General features: G+C 38.5%; 1 protein-coding gene across 2 annotated transcripts in view; it reads left to right on the top strand.

Moving 5' to 3' along the window:
- Nucleotides 1–15,912, top strand: part of USP6NL (USP6 N-terminal like) — a gene marked incomplete at both ends in the record, with an annotated part of 104,654 nt that overhangs the window by 21,473 nt on the left and 67,269 nt on the right. The window contains 3 exons of one of the 2 annotated variants that reach the window (XM_082009448.1): nt 5,058–5,115; nt 12,620–12,693; nt 13,995–14,077. In XM_082009448.1, the coding sequence (XP_081865574.1) occupies nt 5,058–5,115; nt 12,620–12,693; nt 13,995–14,077 (215 nt within the window). Of the gene's footprint in view, nt 1–5,057; nt 5,116–12,619; nt 12,694–13,994; nt 14,078–15,912 lie in introns of those variants that run through there. The other variant, XM_082009447.1, reaches the window with a different exon arrangement.

The following is a 15,912-nucleotide window of genomic DNA, read 5'->3' as shown; positions in this document are numbered from 1 at the left end:
GCTTTTTAGTGTTACTAATTGGCAGAATAACATCTACTACAAAAACAAACCCTCCTTTTCTTCCTGTTCTACTCAGTTAAATTGGCTGTGTAATTAAATGATGAGTTGGCCTGTATGTATGTCAAAGTATTCAAAGACTGTGTAGAGAAACAAAGTGTTTTATTTTAGCCAGTAAAATGACACAAATGCAGATGAAAATTTTGTAACTAGAGAACTGTTGTAACTTCTCTAGCCCTAGAGAAGAAATGAAGCAGCTTCCTCAAAATTGAAGAGCCCCTTTCAAATACTTCTTCCAGAGTATGAATGAGCGTTGTTTTGGTGATGCTTTAAGCTGGGAAAAGACTTTACATCATTAATGCGGAATTTTAAAACACAATTATTGTTTGCTCCGTTAATTTGGACTAATGCTGAGCCAAAAATGATTAATCGGGAGACTTAACATAATTGGTGCAGTGTAGCATCTGACTGCTTAAATATAAGTCTGTTAATTTGGGAAGCATAACTCTTCATATGAAATGTTCTGACTTGTGTCAGAATCTAAAATATTAGAACCATTTTACTGTTTAAATTGATACTGTAAATCTTAGAGCTGTGAAAACATGGTCTACTACTAATGAAGATGTACAATACAGGAAATCTGGAATTATGTCTGAAATTATGTCAAAACTTCAGATAATTTTTTAAAATGTTCTTTTGATTTATGTTGCTGGGATAAAAGATTTTTATATATCACCCTGATGTATGTCATTGGGAAAATGAAGAGGAAATTTATTGCAGAGAACTGTTAGGTTCAATCTTGCTGAAAGATCGTTTTGCTTGTATGTTTAGTAGCCTGTCATGGTTAAAAGAAGTATGAGTAGTGTCAATGTGCAAGAAGGGATATTTTAGTTTTCAGAAGCCTCTGGGAACTGCAGACGTAATATACTTTCGAAGTACAAGGCATCAAAAAAATGACATTCAGCTGAATTTGCTTAAAAAGTCATAACCAATACCTGAAAAGATGCTATTGTGGAAAGGATGACTTGACTTACATTAGATTGAGAGTGAAATTGCTGAATTATTCCTGCTTTTTGTCTGCTGATACTACTTCTGTGGTCAAGTGTCTGATCTTACTGTCTAATACAGCAGCTGATTTGTAGCATATTTTATTAAGACATTAATTATGAAGGCTAGGACTGGTACTGGGAAAGGTCATGGATTTCAAGGGGAGTGTGAGAGTAATACACATGGGCTGCAGATGAAACAGATTGCATGTTATGGCGGGATCAGTTCTAGCCACAGTAGGAGTTCCAGGAAATCTAATCTTTGCTGGAAGACTGTAAAATGATTTCCATGTAGTAGAAAACCTCCTGTGTTTTCCCATGAAGACTGTATCTTTGTCATTTCTTTGCTTCTGGGTAGTAACATGTTACAGAAACAAGGCTTTCTCTATTTCATTGAACAACGAGAATGTAAATCTGCTCTGATCACCACTTGAACAACTGTTTGTAGGGCTGACTCTACTTGAGTCAGCAGTGTTTACGTCTCCTTAAAGATGAAATATATAGGTGAATGACCACTTCATAATGGTCATAATGCTGCCCTCTCATAGCAGTGAGGAGAAAGAAGAATAGTAACAAACTAGTGAAAAGACCAGATGCCAACTGCACTCTTGGGAAGGAGAACAAAGGGTGACTTAAGCTTAGACATAAGACATTAGCTAGTTGTTGCACAAGTCAGACCAGTCTTTACATACTGGCAAGCCCCAAATTATACCCAGCACAAATCTTTACATTTAAGTCTATTAAGAGTTGTCATAAATGTTTTGGATTGTGTTGACAGAGTCCTGGATAGGAGGGTGGGTTGTGTTTTGTTTTTTTTAATTCTTTTTTTTTCAAGAAGGGAGCATTGTTCAAAATTGGGCTTACTCTTTTCAATGTAGTTTGTCACAAATTAGCAATTATGGTTTCTTCTGGCCTTGCAACTGATTATGTTAACCTTCAGCAAATTAATTATCTTCTGGCTCGTGACTGCATACGCAACACTTTGGAAAATGGAATTACAGTAGAACCCTGCCAGTTTTTGTCGCTCCTCTTTGTAACCATTGTGGTAACATTCGTAAGGCTTAATAGTGAGGTGATGACGATGAGCATTCAAACTGCAGCTTCCAGCTGGGTTAGTTGTAGGCATAGCTGATGGAGATGATTTAATTTTCAAGTGTACTTATTTATGTGAAACACATATTAAAAAATAATTGCAAATTAAGACTTAAGTAAATGGCCGATTTGTGTTTCATTAGATTATGTTATTTTTCTGTTTTATTGCTGGTTTAGTCTGAGTTTTGTTCTCTCAGTGCTCTATTAACTAATACGCCTTAGCAAGGCTATGTTATTAAAAATAGTCATAGACATATTGCAATAACTGATTAATATTAGTAGAGTTACTGTAAGTCCTTTAGTCAATTGCTGCTTAAAAGCAAGGTCGTAAGAATAGCTGATTTAAATTCTTTGCAATGTATATTAGACTCCTAAATTATAGTTTCATGCTTTGACACAGGATTCCTCTGTGGAATATTGCTTAGCAGGGCTGCCTTTGTTTCCCTGCTTTTGCTTTGGGTCCTTTGGAGATCGTTTTAAAATTGCTTTGAGATAGCTTTTAGTAGCAGTTAATTCTACTAATTTCCAAAGTGACCATTTTCCATTGGTGACTGTGCAGCATCTCACAGGGGATGCTGCAGCTCTGCAGGTATTCTACTGTAGTCTAACTTGATTTTTCATTAAGATGAGAGTTCAATCATGTTTCTTCAGGCAAGTTAAATCCTTACTTTCATATCTTCCACCCATTACACCTCATGCAGTAAAACTACAATAGGTTCTACTCTGAAGAAATGCTCATTATCAAGGGGGGGAAGGGTGCATGTGTTTTGCTGTTGGAATGTTGGGGTTTTTTTTGTGCAGAGCGTAGTAGAATATATTGATTTTTACAGATAGTTTTACTCCTCCTTTTTAGCTTTTTTTTTTGCTTTGGAATAGAGAAAAATGTCAATTAAGCCAAAGTCTTCCCTTTTCTCTGTGTCTTTACTTTAGCATGTCTATTTTTGTGTTTGTTTTAAACTTGAAAACCAATTAAAGATATAAGAAAAATATCAGTGGAATATAGCTCTTAACTTATTGCTGCCTGAGGGTAGTGTGTGGTAGAAGAGAACCAGGGATGTCAAGTTGTTTTCAGGTGGTGAATGTATCTGAGAGGGTTAACCTGGAGTGAGTGCTCGTGTTCATTGTGTGCGAGGTCTTTTCGTCTTCCCCACAAATATGCTCTCAGGTAAGGAAACAGAAAGTAGTTGGTTTTCTAAAAAAACAATTCAGTAGTTTTGTCATGAGAAAAATGGAAGACTATTTTAGTATAGCAAGAAGATTGCTGCTGTGCATGTACAAATATCAGCAGTAAGAAAATGCTGCTTTTGAGGGAAAAGTGCCTAGTGGTGGATATCACACTATCTCAGTCTAAACTCATACTGAATCCATAGACTAAACTATTGACACCTGGGTTTGGGTAGGATCCATGAGTAGTAATCAGTGGTAAAGACAAAGGAGCTGCTGCTCACTTCCAGGCTCAGTGCTCTGCCAGGCGATGTGAGGAGGAAGATTAAAACAATTGAAGGAACTTTTTTTTTTCACTCCCTGGCGAAGAAAGAATAGTCCAACGCACTTGATCAGATCTCCTTTTCCTGGCATTTTAACACTTTTTAGAGTGAAAGGAAACCACAGAATGGTTGAGGGTGGCAGGGACCTCTGGAGGTCATCTGTTCCAAACCCCTGCTCAAGCAGGGCCACACAGAGCTGGTTGCCCAGAACCATGTCCAGACAGCATTTGACTCTCCCCAAGGATAGAGACTCCACAACCTCCCTGGGCAACCTGTGCCAGTGCTTGGTCACCCTCACAATGAAAAAGTGTTTCCTGATGTTCAGAGGGAACCTGCTGTGTTTCAGTTTGTGCCCATGGCCTCTGGTCCTATCACTGGGCACCACTGAAAAGAGCGTGGCTCTGTCTTCTTTCCACCCTCCCTTCAGGTGCTTATGTCCATTGGTAAGATCCCCCTGAGCCTTCTCTTCTCCAGGCTGAACAGTCCCACTCATCTTTCTGTTGGCTTCCCAAAGAGCTGGAATCCCACACAAGTCTTCCACGCCAGATCTGGCAGCGTATGTGCTTTGACTTGCTTAGGTTAAGAAATGGAATTGCCAGGCTCCTGGCTGTAAGCATTGCATAGCTGCTGACACTTTGCTTGAGAGCATGTGTAAGGACTAAAATCTGTGCAGGAGAATGGCTTGATGTGTGTGTCCTTGAATATTTGACATGGAGATTTGTTTTTTAGGTTTTTGAGGATGCTGACTATATACCATCTTTCAAAAGGCAGATGAATTCTACCGATACAAAATCTTGAATTTTTATATTTTCATCAATGAAAACGTTCTTGTCAACTCCTGATATCCTAGGTATTTCAGGTCCCCAAGGTGTCCTGAACAATAAAGGAGTTTTGAATAGAAAATATGTAAAATCTTCATCCTGTAAATAGGGAATGCCAAAGAGTTACAAAAACCAAAACTGCATTTTTAGAGCTATTTAATTTCATGGTTTCTTAAGTAATAAGCTAGAAATAAGGTACTTCAAGCCCCATTTCTAGTAAGTCCTTTAAATAAGATGCTTTTCGTGCAGCGCTTGGTAAATACCAGTAAAAATTCTTACCCAAGAGCATAATAGTGATGTGTTACAGAAGCCGCGTCCTCTGAGGCTGTTTGTTCAAATCCTCTTGTTTATTATTAGCTGGAATGCAGGACTGTGGGCCACAGCGGAGAACACCAGCGTGGTGCCTGCGTGACACTTCTTATTAACAAATGATATCTTTGTTTGAGTATCTGCAGCTCGTGTAACTGCAGAGGGGCCATATCTTGAAAAAGAAGGAGCACGTGTCAAGTGGCTCGGTTATGTGGAACAAATGGTGCAAGTGGAGGAGAACTTTCCCCTGTTCATTTTTGATAAACTGATTTAGAATATGGTCTAGAAATAAACAGATTTACTTCATGAAGACTAAAACAGAGCCTTACAAGGACTGGGCAGAAAATCGCAATCTAAAGACTGGTAAAATGTCGTTTTATTTTATGTACTGGACTTTAATTGTTTATATCATGTGCTGTTTTACTTCTCTCTCATTTTGAATTAGTGGTAACTCTGAGTTTTAAATAATTAATACTGTTAAGGTAGATATTATGTTTAATGGTGGAAGAAATGTGGCTCAGTTAACTTCTGGAAATACTGTTTTTTCCTGAGGAAGTATTGCTATGTAAAAGGGATTGCTTTTCTAACTGTAATTATTTCACTTTTATGCTAGAAGGTCTCTCTGCATGAAGAGAAAAATAAAATATAATAAATGATGCGTAATCTTTTCTGTTCAGAGCAGGCTTAATATCTACGTGCAGCTGTTTACCAAGATTTTTCCTTCTAAACATCATCTACCCACAACAAAATACTATGAAGTGTATGTCATGGCTTTTATTTCATTGTTTGTGGGAATGGACTGGAAGGAAAATAAACAGCCTGGGTATTAAAGGGACTTTCTGATATGACCAGAGACTTACAGAAAGTTTTGCTTATTGCTCTGATGTGTGCTTTGAATGTGTAGATGCGTAGCAGCTGGTGGTAGTGCCTGCAGACAGGAATTTGTGCCAGTGCAGCTCTTTGTGCAGTGGAATGTGTAATGTGCAAACAAGCAGGAATTTGAGTGAAGTAATGGAAAACAAATTAGCATGTTCCAAGTCGTTTGGGGTTTTTGACTGCTCCGCAGTTGGAGAGGCAGTGATGATGGCTCAAAAGGGAGAAATCTCCTTTTCAGAATTTGATATAAGATTACACAGCATGCTGTTAGTATACTGACCATATTGGAAAGAGGCATTACTTAAATTTATGACACATCTCTAAGAAGCAATTTATTGTGCTGCTGATAATGCATAAGCACTACAACGTACCTTGTACCTACATGCTCCTTTGACACATGCAAAAAACATGCTGAGGCTCATGGTGGTACTCATTTTGTGCTGCCCTGAAGAGGAAGCTAGTGCTTAGCTGTTGTTACTTTTTCCAGGTGAGGTACTGTATCTAACCAGGCATTTTTGAGCCGGTTTCAGGGAGAAGTCTCACTAGGGAGTTTGAGTCACCCCAAAGATTGTTCCTATAAGTTGTATGACTGCTTTTGCATGGGCTAGAAATGTATCCTCAGTGGATTGCAGATGAAAATCACTTATTTTAAAATGCTGTGCGTTACTGTTTTGCAGTTCTGTAGCTGAATAGGTTTAGAAGCCATGCAGGATTAGGCAAACAGAGTTCAAACTCCAGGTACTTGGTAGACCTCGAAGAGCAGCTTTTCTTCTTGTGGGGAAGACCAGCATTTTACTGTCTTCTGGCAATTCCTCACTTGGCAGCAGCTCAGTTCCATCAGACTGTGCGATGCAAACCAGGTGCAACTATGGGCTGTTCGTGTTACAGTCACCCCTCACCAGGAGCAGCCGAGCTGCTGCCAGGCTGTCGCAGGCTGTCCAGCTGCTCCTTGGCTACTGGAAACACAGCGGATAGTGCTGCCTCTTCCCACTCATTTATCTTGAACGGAGTTACTGCTGAGGCTGCAAGAAGGATCCTCAATGTTTAGCTTGACAATTTAATAGAAAAATACTTTATTACCAATTTTATTTCTTGCTTTTTTTTCGCTCCCCCCTCGCCCTCGTCCTCCTTAAAAACCCCTGTATTTTAGGTGGGTGATAGGGGGACCTTGGATCAAAGGTTCTCTGGTAACCGTATATGCCTACATCTACAGCTGCTGTTTCTCCCTGTGAAACAGGAAGGGAGAAGATGGCACGAAGGCAAGAGTAAGGCAAGATTATTTCTTATTTAGTTGGATTGGATTTGTCAAACGGGAGCTCTGTAACAGTACCTAGTTTCTTGCAAAAATTTCTATCCTTTGGAAAATTTTACTAATGGTCAGAATTTAGTTTTTATATCTATTTGTAGGGCACATCCTTATTTTCTCTTTAATAACGTTTATTTTGACTTGGATCTCTTGTTTTGCCATTTAATATGTCACTTATGGCAGTTGGTCCATTCCAGTTAGTCTTGCATTCATTATAGAGCAGAACATTATGTATTTTTTTCTTTGCGTTATGTCTGTTAATATCATTAGTTCCCCCTTGCTTAAATTTACTGTACTTGTCTTTCTTCCTTAGGACTGGAAGAATTTGGAATTCTGGAAATGTAAACTGTTCTCCCCAATATTCCTTTCAAGCTTTGAGATACTTAGATTGCAGCTGCTTAGTAGGAAACAGGAGTTTCCAGTTAGTTTTTAAGTTTGTGCAAGAAGCCTGTTTGTTGTCAGATTTTAGGAATTTATTTTAGTTTAGCATAATGTTTTTCAACTTTTATATTGATGGACTGACCTGGACAGGGTTTTTGAAATTTTAAGAAAACTCCAGCTTTAAAAATGTGATTATGATACACACAGAGACCACGTAATATTGGATGGGATAACACCCAGAATTCATCTGTAAATTTGTTGCTGCTAAGTAATGCTGGCATCTCTAGGTCACTTATTTCCTCTCTTAGAAAATAAGTACTGGAGACTAATTAGGATTGTGTCCTTGTGTAGGACTAGTTTAATTTTTTTGCCTATGCTGCTCTACATTTCTTATGTACCAGCACCTCTTTCTGTTCCAGAAGAACTGGTGAGGTAAGAAAAGACCCTTATTAGAGTGACAAAGGAAGAAAGTTTGCACTGATGCTAGGCAATGCTTTCCTCTTGCTTTGTAGGGCTGATGGCAGTCCACCCGTGTCTAATTTAGCAGGCTGACTTTTAGCAGTTTAAAATCAGGGAGTTGCAAAATAGAGATGAATTCTAGTCCCATCCTTAAGTATCCTTTTGAAAGTTTAAATCCAGCAGTTCACTAGTCATCTCAGCAGCACTGACAGGTAGATAATCTGATTTCCAAGTGTAGCAGAAAAGCAGTAAACTGGCTATTATGTCAGTTCTTTTTCATCTCATTGCCTATTGGGATTTTCTGTTCAATTTTTTGACTGTAATGATGCTTCAGTTCCTTTACATGCTGCTTTTCAACACTTAGAAATTTGTAATATTTGTAAATATAGAAAACAGGTTAGCGAGATAAAGGGAATATACTCTCTAGTGGGGAGTGTTATGTGTATCAGGCTAACTGTTCAGAAAATCTTGTGTCTGGCCTTTCTTTTTATGATTTACCTTTTTCAAAAGCTAGATGTGTGACTTTGCTTGGCAGGGTTTTAAACATGTTTGTTGTACCTTTGTAAACCTGACCGATTTTTTGCAGGGACTCAAATGCACTGTTTGGCATGCCATCACTGGCAGATTTTATCAGCATTGGTTATACTTTTGTTTTAGTTTTTTTTAGGTCATTGATAATGTATTTCTTCAGTTTTTAGTCAAAATCAGTTCTTTGTACTAGATAATTGAGTATATATTAATGTCAGCCTCATCTGAGTTAGCATGGTTTCCTGTCTAATGTGGTGTTGATCATCTGTAATGCTAACTTTTAATTCGAAAATTTAATCATACTTGTTTCACATCTTTAACTGCTTTCAGTGACATAAGACTTACTGAATAAAATTGATAAGACTTTAGAATACGAGTTATTTGTCTTTAATTTTGTAGTGATGTAACAATGTATTTTGTACCTAGGAAGATATTTCATGAAGAATTTTTCTTATTCCCATATTTAGCTTTTACTTTTTTGGGAATCATTGTGTAATTTCTCACTTGGAAATATTTAAATAATTCCTCTTATAAGAAAAATCATGTTTTATGCTTATCTCCCAAAATATAACCTCATGTCCCCATCTCAAGCTGTTTTCTGAGTTTTCAGTATGGATGGATTAACGTAAAATTAAACTACCTCAGAGTAGGTAGAAGGTTAAGATGATTCTGGCAGAAAGGGAAGAGGATTACTTCAAAGGTAATGAATATGATAATTTCCACACTAAATGTAATTGAACATGCCAAACTTTGATTCATATGTTACTTATGCAGAGGAAAGGAAGGTAAGCCATGGCCACGTTTTCAGCTTAAATCAGGACTCTGTTTCTGGTGCAAATACAGTTTTGCATTCTTTTAAGCAAAGTTTTAAACTTTGTTTCAACTTCTGCCACTTATTCCATCTGTGTTGTTGAAGAACTGTGCATGTCCTTTTGAGCGTATTTTTTTCAAATACAAGTAGTAATCCTTTTTTTAAATTCTGTTAATAAAAAATGTATTGACTGCTTACTACTTGAATGTATTGACTACTATGTATTACAGTACTGACTACTTGTTATTCATCCACACACTCTCTCTCAAATCAAATCTAATCCCTCATTTACTGGAAAAATAGTGATAGGAATTTTCCCCCATTTCTTGAAGCCCAGCAGCAGTCATACTTTAAACAAGTAGGCTTGTCCCCCACCATCTGTCCTTTGGAGAATTGAAGATTAGGATTGCTCAGTACTTGAATTCTTTGAAGAAATGTCAGCTAAGTGAGCATAAAGTTTACTATTTAAAAAAAATGTAACTGGCCTTCTGTAAACACTTACTGTAAGCACAGATCTCTTTGTCTTACAAAAGAAAACACAGTTTAATTTTGATTATAATTCCTTTAGCTTCTCACTTTGAAAGTAATATTAATCTTCGTGTACTACTTTGTCAGTGTAGATTTGGTACTTCAGTGGATGTTGTCAGTTTAGTAGGCATAGTATGTCAACTAGTAAAGGATAAAAAACGGATTGTTATAATTGTGTCGGGGAATATATAGTGCTTGAATGCACTCGGAGTCGCATAGAGTTCATTCTGTGCCCTTGTGTGGTGACAGTGCTGGGGAAGGGTTCTAGAAGGGTGCTGCGTTGGTGTGTGAGAGTTGTGTCTTGGTCAGCATTCACATAGGTAGCTGGGCTAACAGACTCCTGAGATCGCTATAAAACTGCGTCCGAGAAAACCAAACTTGAAACCAAACTGCTTTGTGTCTGGCAGCCCCCTTTAAGCTTAGGAATAAAGGTGGATTCAGGACTTGAAGGAGCAGGAGGAACAGCACGCTGCTTGGACAACACCAAAGGCTGAGCAATATGAAATGAATCTACTTGCTTCTTGTCTTGCAGGGAGGAAATTATTTGTCAGTGTTGTGGCACAGAGATGCATAGCTTCCAAATACAGCAGATGTAATTCTTAATTTTTTTTTCTCCCTCAAATAATTGTGTAAATACATGTGTGCTGGTTCTAGTGAGCACTGGAAAAAATGACAAAGCTTGATGTCGTTGCTAATAAATGGGTATAATGTGATTAGGAAATGATGGTGACAAGCAGAAGGGGGCCAGAATGACAACAAAGTGTAACTTCTGGAGATCATAAGTAAAAGCTTTAAAGAAGCGGTCAGACTTTCCATGAGGGGAAGTTTGGGACAAGCATTGCTGTTGCCTGTATGCTGGTGCTTGTGTCAGTGCTGGAGCATACTGAGGTTTTCTCTGCATTCCCCTAGAGAAACTTTAAGTCAAAAACCGTGCTAAATCTCTAACAGATGGCTTAGAAGGCCACCTTGGCACAACTTTTTGTCTAAATATATGAGAAATATGTAGGTAAATTTTATTAAAGAAGTACCGTGTCTGAACAAATAAATGTGGTGTTACTGTTACACAATAGAAAATTGTACTATCTGATGTTTTTCTATTCCATGGCCTAGATGGTTGGTATGTACAATTCCTGAAGTTTGTTATGTTGCCATGAATTAAATAGTGAAGAAGAACCACATGCCTGGAGTTATTTTTATAACTGTGTGCTTGAAAACTATTTCAAACCTTTTTAGAGCTTTGCTTTACCTAGAATTCATTGAATCATAGCATGGTTTGGGTTGGAAGGGACCTAAAGATCGTCTAGTTCCAGCCCCTCTGCCATGAGCAGGGATGCCTTCCTCTAGACCAGGTTGCTTGTCCAACCTATCCTTGAATACTTGCAAGGGTGGAGCATCCACAACTTCTCTGGGCAACCTGTCCCAGTGCCTCACCTCTCTCATCGTGAAGAACTTCGTCCTTACATCTAATCTAAATCTACCCTTTTTCAGTTTAAAGCCATTACCTGTTGTCCTATCAGTACATGTCCTTGTAAAAAGTCCCTCTCCAGCTTCCTTATAGGCCCCCTGTAGTACCTGAGGTACTAGAAGGCTGCACTGAGGTCTCTCCGGAGCCTTCTCGGCTCCAGGCTGAACAACCCCAGCTCTCCCAGCCTGTCCTCCCAGCAGAGCTGTTCCAGCCCTCGGAGCATTGCTGGGGCCTCCTCTGGCCCTGCTCCAACAGCTCCATGTCTCTCCTGTGCCGAGGGCTCCAGAGCTGGACGCAGCCCTGCAGGGGGGTCTCCCCAGAGCGGGGCGGAGGGGCAGAATCCCCTCCCTTGCCCTGCTGGCCACGCAGCTTTGGGGGCAGCCCAGGACACGGTTGGCCTTTTGGGTCATGTTGAGCTTCTTGTCAACCAACACCCCCAAGTTCTCTTCAGGACTGCTCTCAACCCACTCTCTGCCTAGCCTGTATCTGTGCTTGGGATTACCCCAACCCAGGTGCAGGACCTTGCACCTTGCTTTTTAATAATCAAAACAAATCAACTCTTGAGTCTTTAAAACTTATGATTGATTAAAACTGATTTGCCTCATTCATTTGAAATCAGAATCACATTTGGGATATTGAAATACATTATGTTGTTGAATATTGAAACCAGTGTCTTTCTTACTTTTCCTTTCACAGTGCCCTCTTAACATTCTTGTCTGTGTTCTAGAGGTGGTTTCTGCCAAGGGAACAAGGCCAAGGAACTGAATTTAGTTATGCATCCAGTTTGCTTCACCTTTTCTCGATCAAACAAGATTTATCTAAACTTTAACTCAACCACTGTAGTATACCGCTGTATCTGCAGCGTGTTGATGTCCAGTGCTTACCCACACATCTGCTTTTTCTTGCTTGTCAATCTTCCTGTTGTCATATCCTATGCTTATTCCAACTGTGGGTTGCCCAACTTGCACATCTGATACTATAATGATGTCCTTCCTTGTTTTCTGGAAATATCTTGGGCAGTTTCTCAGATGAAGCCATGCAGTATTTCTTCAGCATTCATCAGTATTCTAATCCCTCTCTACAAATTCTGTAAATAGTTCAAACTTTTGTTTTAAATGAGTAGTGTATGTTTCAGGTTTTTTTTGACTATGTGAATGTTTGTGGAATTAGCAACTAGTAGCTCTTAGTACTTTCTTCAGTTAGTGGGTTGTGGGGTATTATTTTAAGTTTATTTAATATCTGCTTTGGTGGAAAATGGGGAATTTTCCATGAAAAATGGTGGAAAATGGAAAATTCTCCACTCGACAGTTAGGATACCATCCAATAATTGTATTTTACTCTGAACAGTATTCAAGACATACACTAAGGTCATATTTTGCTTTGATACAATTGTTTTGGCATATCTCCATCCAAGTAGTCTCTCTGGAGTTGAAGTTTATTTTCCAAGTACTTAGCTGAAGTTCTTTGTTCACAAGGGAGAGAATCTGAACAGCATTACTTCAATTCTCTACAGGTGCAGATACCGAGCAGGATGCTGCTATCAAACTTGCCCAGGAACGAGCAGAGATAGTTGCCAAGTATGACAGAGTAAGTGAACTTCATAATAATTTTAAGGACACTTTATAATTCATCTTAGTAATATGTCTGTTTAAAAAAAATGAATCAGTTGCTGATAGCTTTTGTTTAACATACTCTCTGTAGTACTAATCTGCTGGTTTCATGACACACTGGCCTCTGGGTAAATTAAATTCTCCCTCCATGGGGACTATTCTGGATAATGACTCAATCCACTAATTTTTCAGGTGCCTGGCAAGTTGTTTTGGGAATATTTTAAGGTAGTATAATGTATTAGAATAGTGAAATTAGGGTGTTCCAGGATGCTCAGTATATCTATGAGATCACAGGTACTCTATTTTATTTTTTATTTAGGTTTTGGTTATTATTTTATTATTTTAAAATTATTACAGAGGACTTAAAAGATGCGTGAACTGCATTGTTTGGCAGACTGCTGTGAGGAATTGAAGAAATATGTCACTTTTTTTTTTTTTTTTGGACCACTTGTCAAATAAAAGCCTGGCACAGAGTATGCCTAGAATGCCTACACTGTATTCACATATTCTTATAACACTTATGGACTTTATAAGTGTCATTGGAGTACTGAGCAATAGACTTGTTTGTCGAGTTCATGAAACATTTTGCATGCTAGACTTAAGTGAGTGCCTGTGTGTTTTTTTCATAAGGAAAAACCATGCATGCGGCTTGTGTTCTCAGTGGTGGCCTCTCCACACCCAGTAACCTGTGCATAGCCAGTACCAGAAGGATATATAGCTGAACTATACTTAAATTTCCCCAAGTCTTATGAAACTTGGCAATTTGAGTAGAAGAGAGGAACATGAATGAGTGCTTCACTGAGGGAAAACCTGGTGCTGCATTCTGTTTGACAGCTGCTGGAAGTCAGCATGGATGTTAGCTCCAGACTGTTCACAGTACGTGCTGTTGCCAGGTGATGGCTCAGGAAAGATGGACTGTGGAAATAAAATGAGTAGAAGGTGTTGTGTGGGGACCTTGATGGACTATTATAGAGATTAAGAACAGATGTGAGATTATAAGGAGTCTGAGGTTGAAATCAATGGTTTAAATTTATTCTGTATATAGCAGTGACCAAAAGAGATTTCCTGTGTTGAAAATACCCTTTGTAAGGGCTGGAAGAGGTGCGCTGCTCTCCTTTGTCGTGGTGGGTCAGTTTAGGACTAGTGTTCTCTGCCGCCGCCGCCCTCCTACCAGTATGTCCCAAAGATTATGCTTTGAGTGGTTGAATCCTGTCTTCTGTGTCTTAGCTTATTGTGTCATAAAACTTAATTTGGCTCATTTTTTATTCTTTCGTTTAGGGACGTGAGAGTGCACAGATTGAACCATGGGAAGATGCCGACTATCGTCTTTACAAAGTCACAGACAGATTTGGGTTTCTACAGTAAGTAGCAAGCTTGAAGAGAAGATAAGATTAAGACTTTGCTACTGTTGCTGTTTATGCTTTTTATTGCATCGCCTACTTGGTGAAAGTATTATTATGGCTTTTCATAGATCTTCTGGAAACTGTTTGCCATTTAAGTTTTGGGTAATCTTTCACTGTGCTTTTCAATTCCATTTCTAGCTGTTTTTTTTTAGTTCTGTAACTTGATCCTGTGTAGGGAATGAAACATTTTTGAATATTTGGGAATGAAAATCGATAGTCTATAAAAAGCATATTTCAAGCTCAATTAAATTGCAGATAAATTTTGGTTTTAAATAAGTGTTATATATAAACAAACTTGAAGTTCTTGGAAGGATTTTTAAAAATGTTATTACAATGTTCATCTTTTAAAAAAAAAAAAAAAAAACCCAACACATTTAAGGTTACTTAGTGGTTGTATATGAACAACTGTGTATTCCAGTCCTTCAAAGATCAATCTCATTTAACTTCATGTCTTTAGTAACCTTACTGAAGTCTCTACTGATTTGGGACGTAATCATAAAGTCAAGTCAGAAAATACCAGAATCCAGATCAAATTACTCTATAGGTACCTGCTTTGTAACAAATAACCTCTGTCTTTTGGCAAATAAAAGATGAGAATGTCAAATTGTATGAGGACTTTTATGGTTGGCAGATGTAAATATCCAGCTTGTAGAAACTGAACACCAGCTGACTTGCTACTTTTGATACTATCCAGTCAAGACTCTGCCATTCTTCATGTTTGGCATTTATGTTTGAATGCATGAAGTGCAATTAAAATGCAGAAAAATTAGTGATGAGTGGAAAACTTGTTGTAATAACTACGTACTACTTCTAGTATTGGCGGGGAGGGGTGAATGTATGTTTTGTTTTGGGGGGGATTTTTTCCCCTGTCTGTCTTCTATTTTGTAATGCATTGTTTTTATAAGCTGTTGGTTGAAACAGTCATCTTTACCTGTAGACTGCCTTTGCTTCACCAGGGTGAGTTAATTTGGTGTATGAGCTCCAAGCAGTTGTATGTTACACAGAGAGGTCATCGTGTTGGTAAACTGGAGCTGCAACAGCATGTGTCTGGTATTGTAGCTGCAGTTGTAGCCATTCTTAATGGAGAATGTCAGAATTATTTCTTGTGCAAGAGTAATTGAAGCCACTGCTAAGTTTACCACTGAGTTTACCCAATTCAATGGGAATTGAATCATGTGCCTTCAGATTTGCAAGTTGACTCTTGATTTTGGTATCCTTACAAACTCCTGAACTTTTCCTGCTAGTTATATTGTGATATTTGCCTTTTTATGTTAGGCATGGAAGAATGTTATTCATGTCTGCTACAGTTGCTGCTGCAGTCATTTTTTAGGAGTCTTGGGTTTCATGACTCCAACGCTGTAGCGTATTTGAGATGCAGTTATGGAGGTGCTTCTTGGCAAATGACCATGTGCCAGTTTCCATGCTGCTGTAGGTGTAGCTGAAAGCTACCATGGGCACCCTTACATCACACTGCAGTCATTCTTGTGATGTGGTAGGGTAGATGGACCTTAATTATTAGACTGTACTTCTCTTCTAGTATTGTCATTCGTTACCAGTGCAAAGTCTATGTGGAATTCATTCTCCATGTAGTCAACTTCAAGGGATGGAATCTGAAAGATTTGTACGACATGAGCACTGCACAAATTAAGAGTGTATGTAGATATTTGTCTCTTTACTAATCATGCAATATTTTTTACCTAAGATAATGATGTCTCGTTACAAGGCAGATTTCACCTGAGAGTGCCATCAAAGCTGCTTTATGATTCTTAAAAGCAAGTTCATTGCAAATGATG

This window comes from Phaethon aethereus, assembly GCF_964289735.1.
Source record: "Phaethon aethereus genome assembly, chromosome: 1".
Taxonomy (NCBI): domain Eukaryota; kingdom Metazoa; phylum Chordata; class Aves; order Phaethontiformes; family Phaethontidae; genus Phaethon; species Phaethon aethereus.
This window is presented reverse-complemented; position numbering and strand designations above follow the sequence as displayed.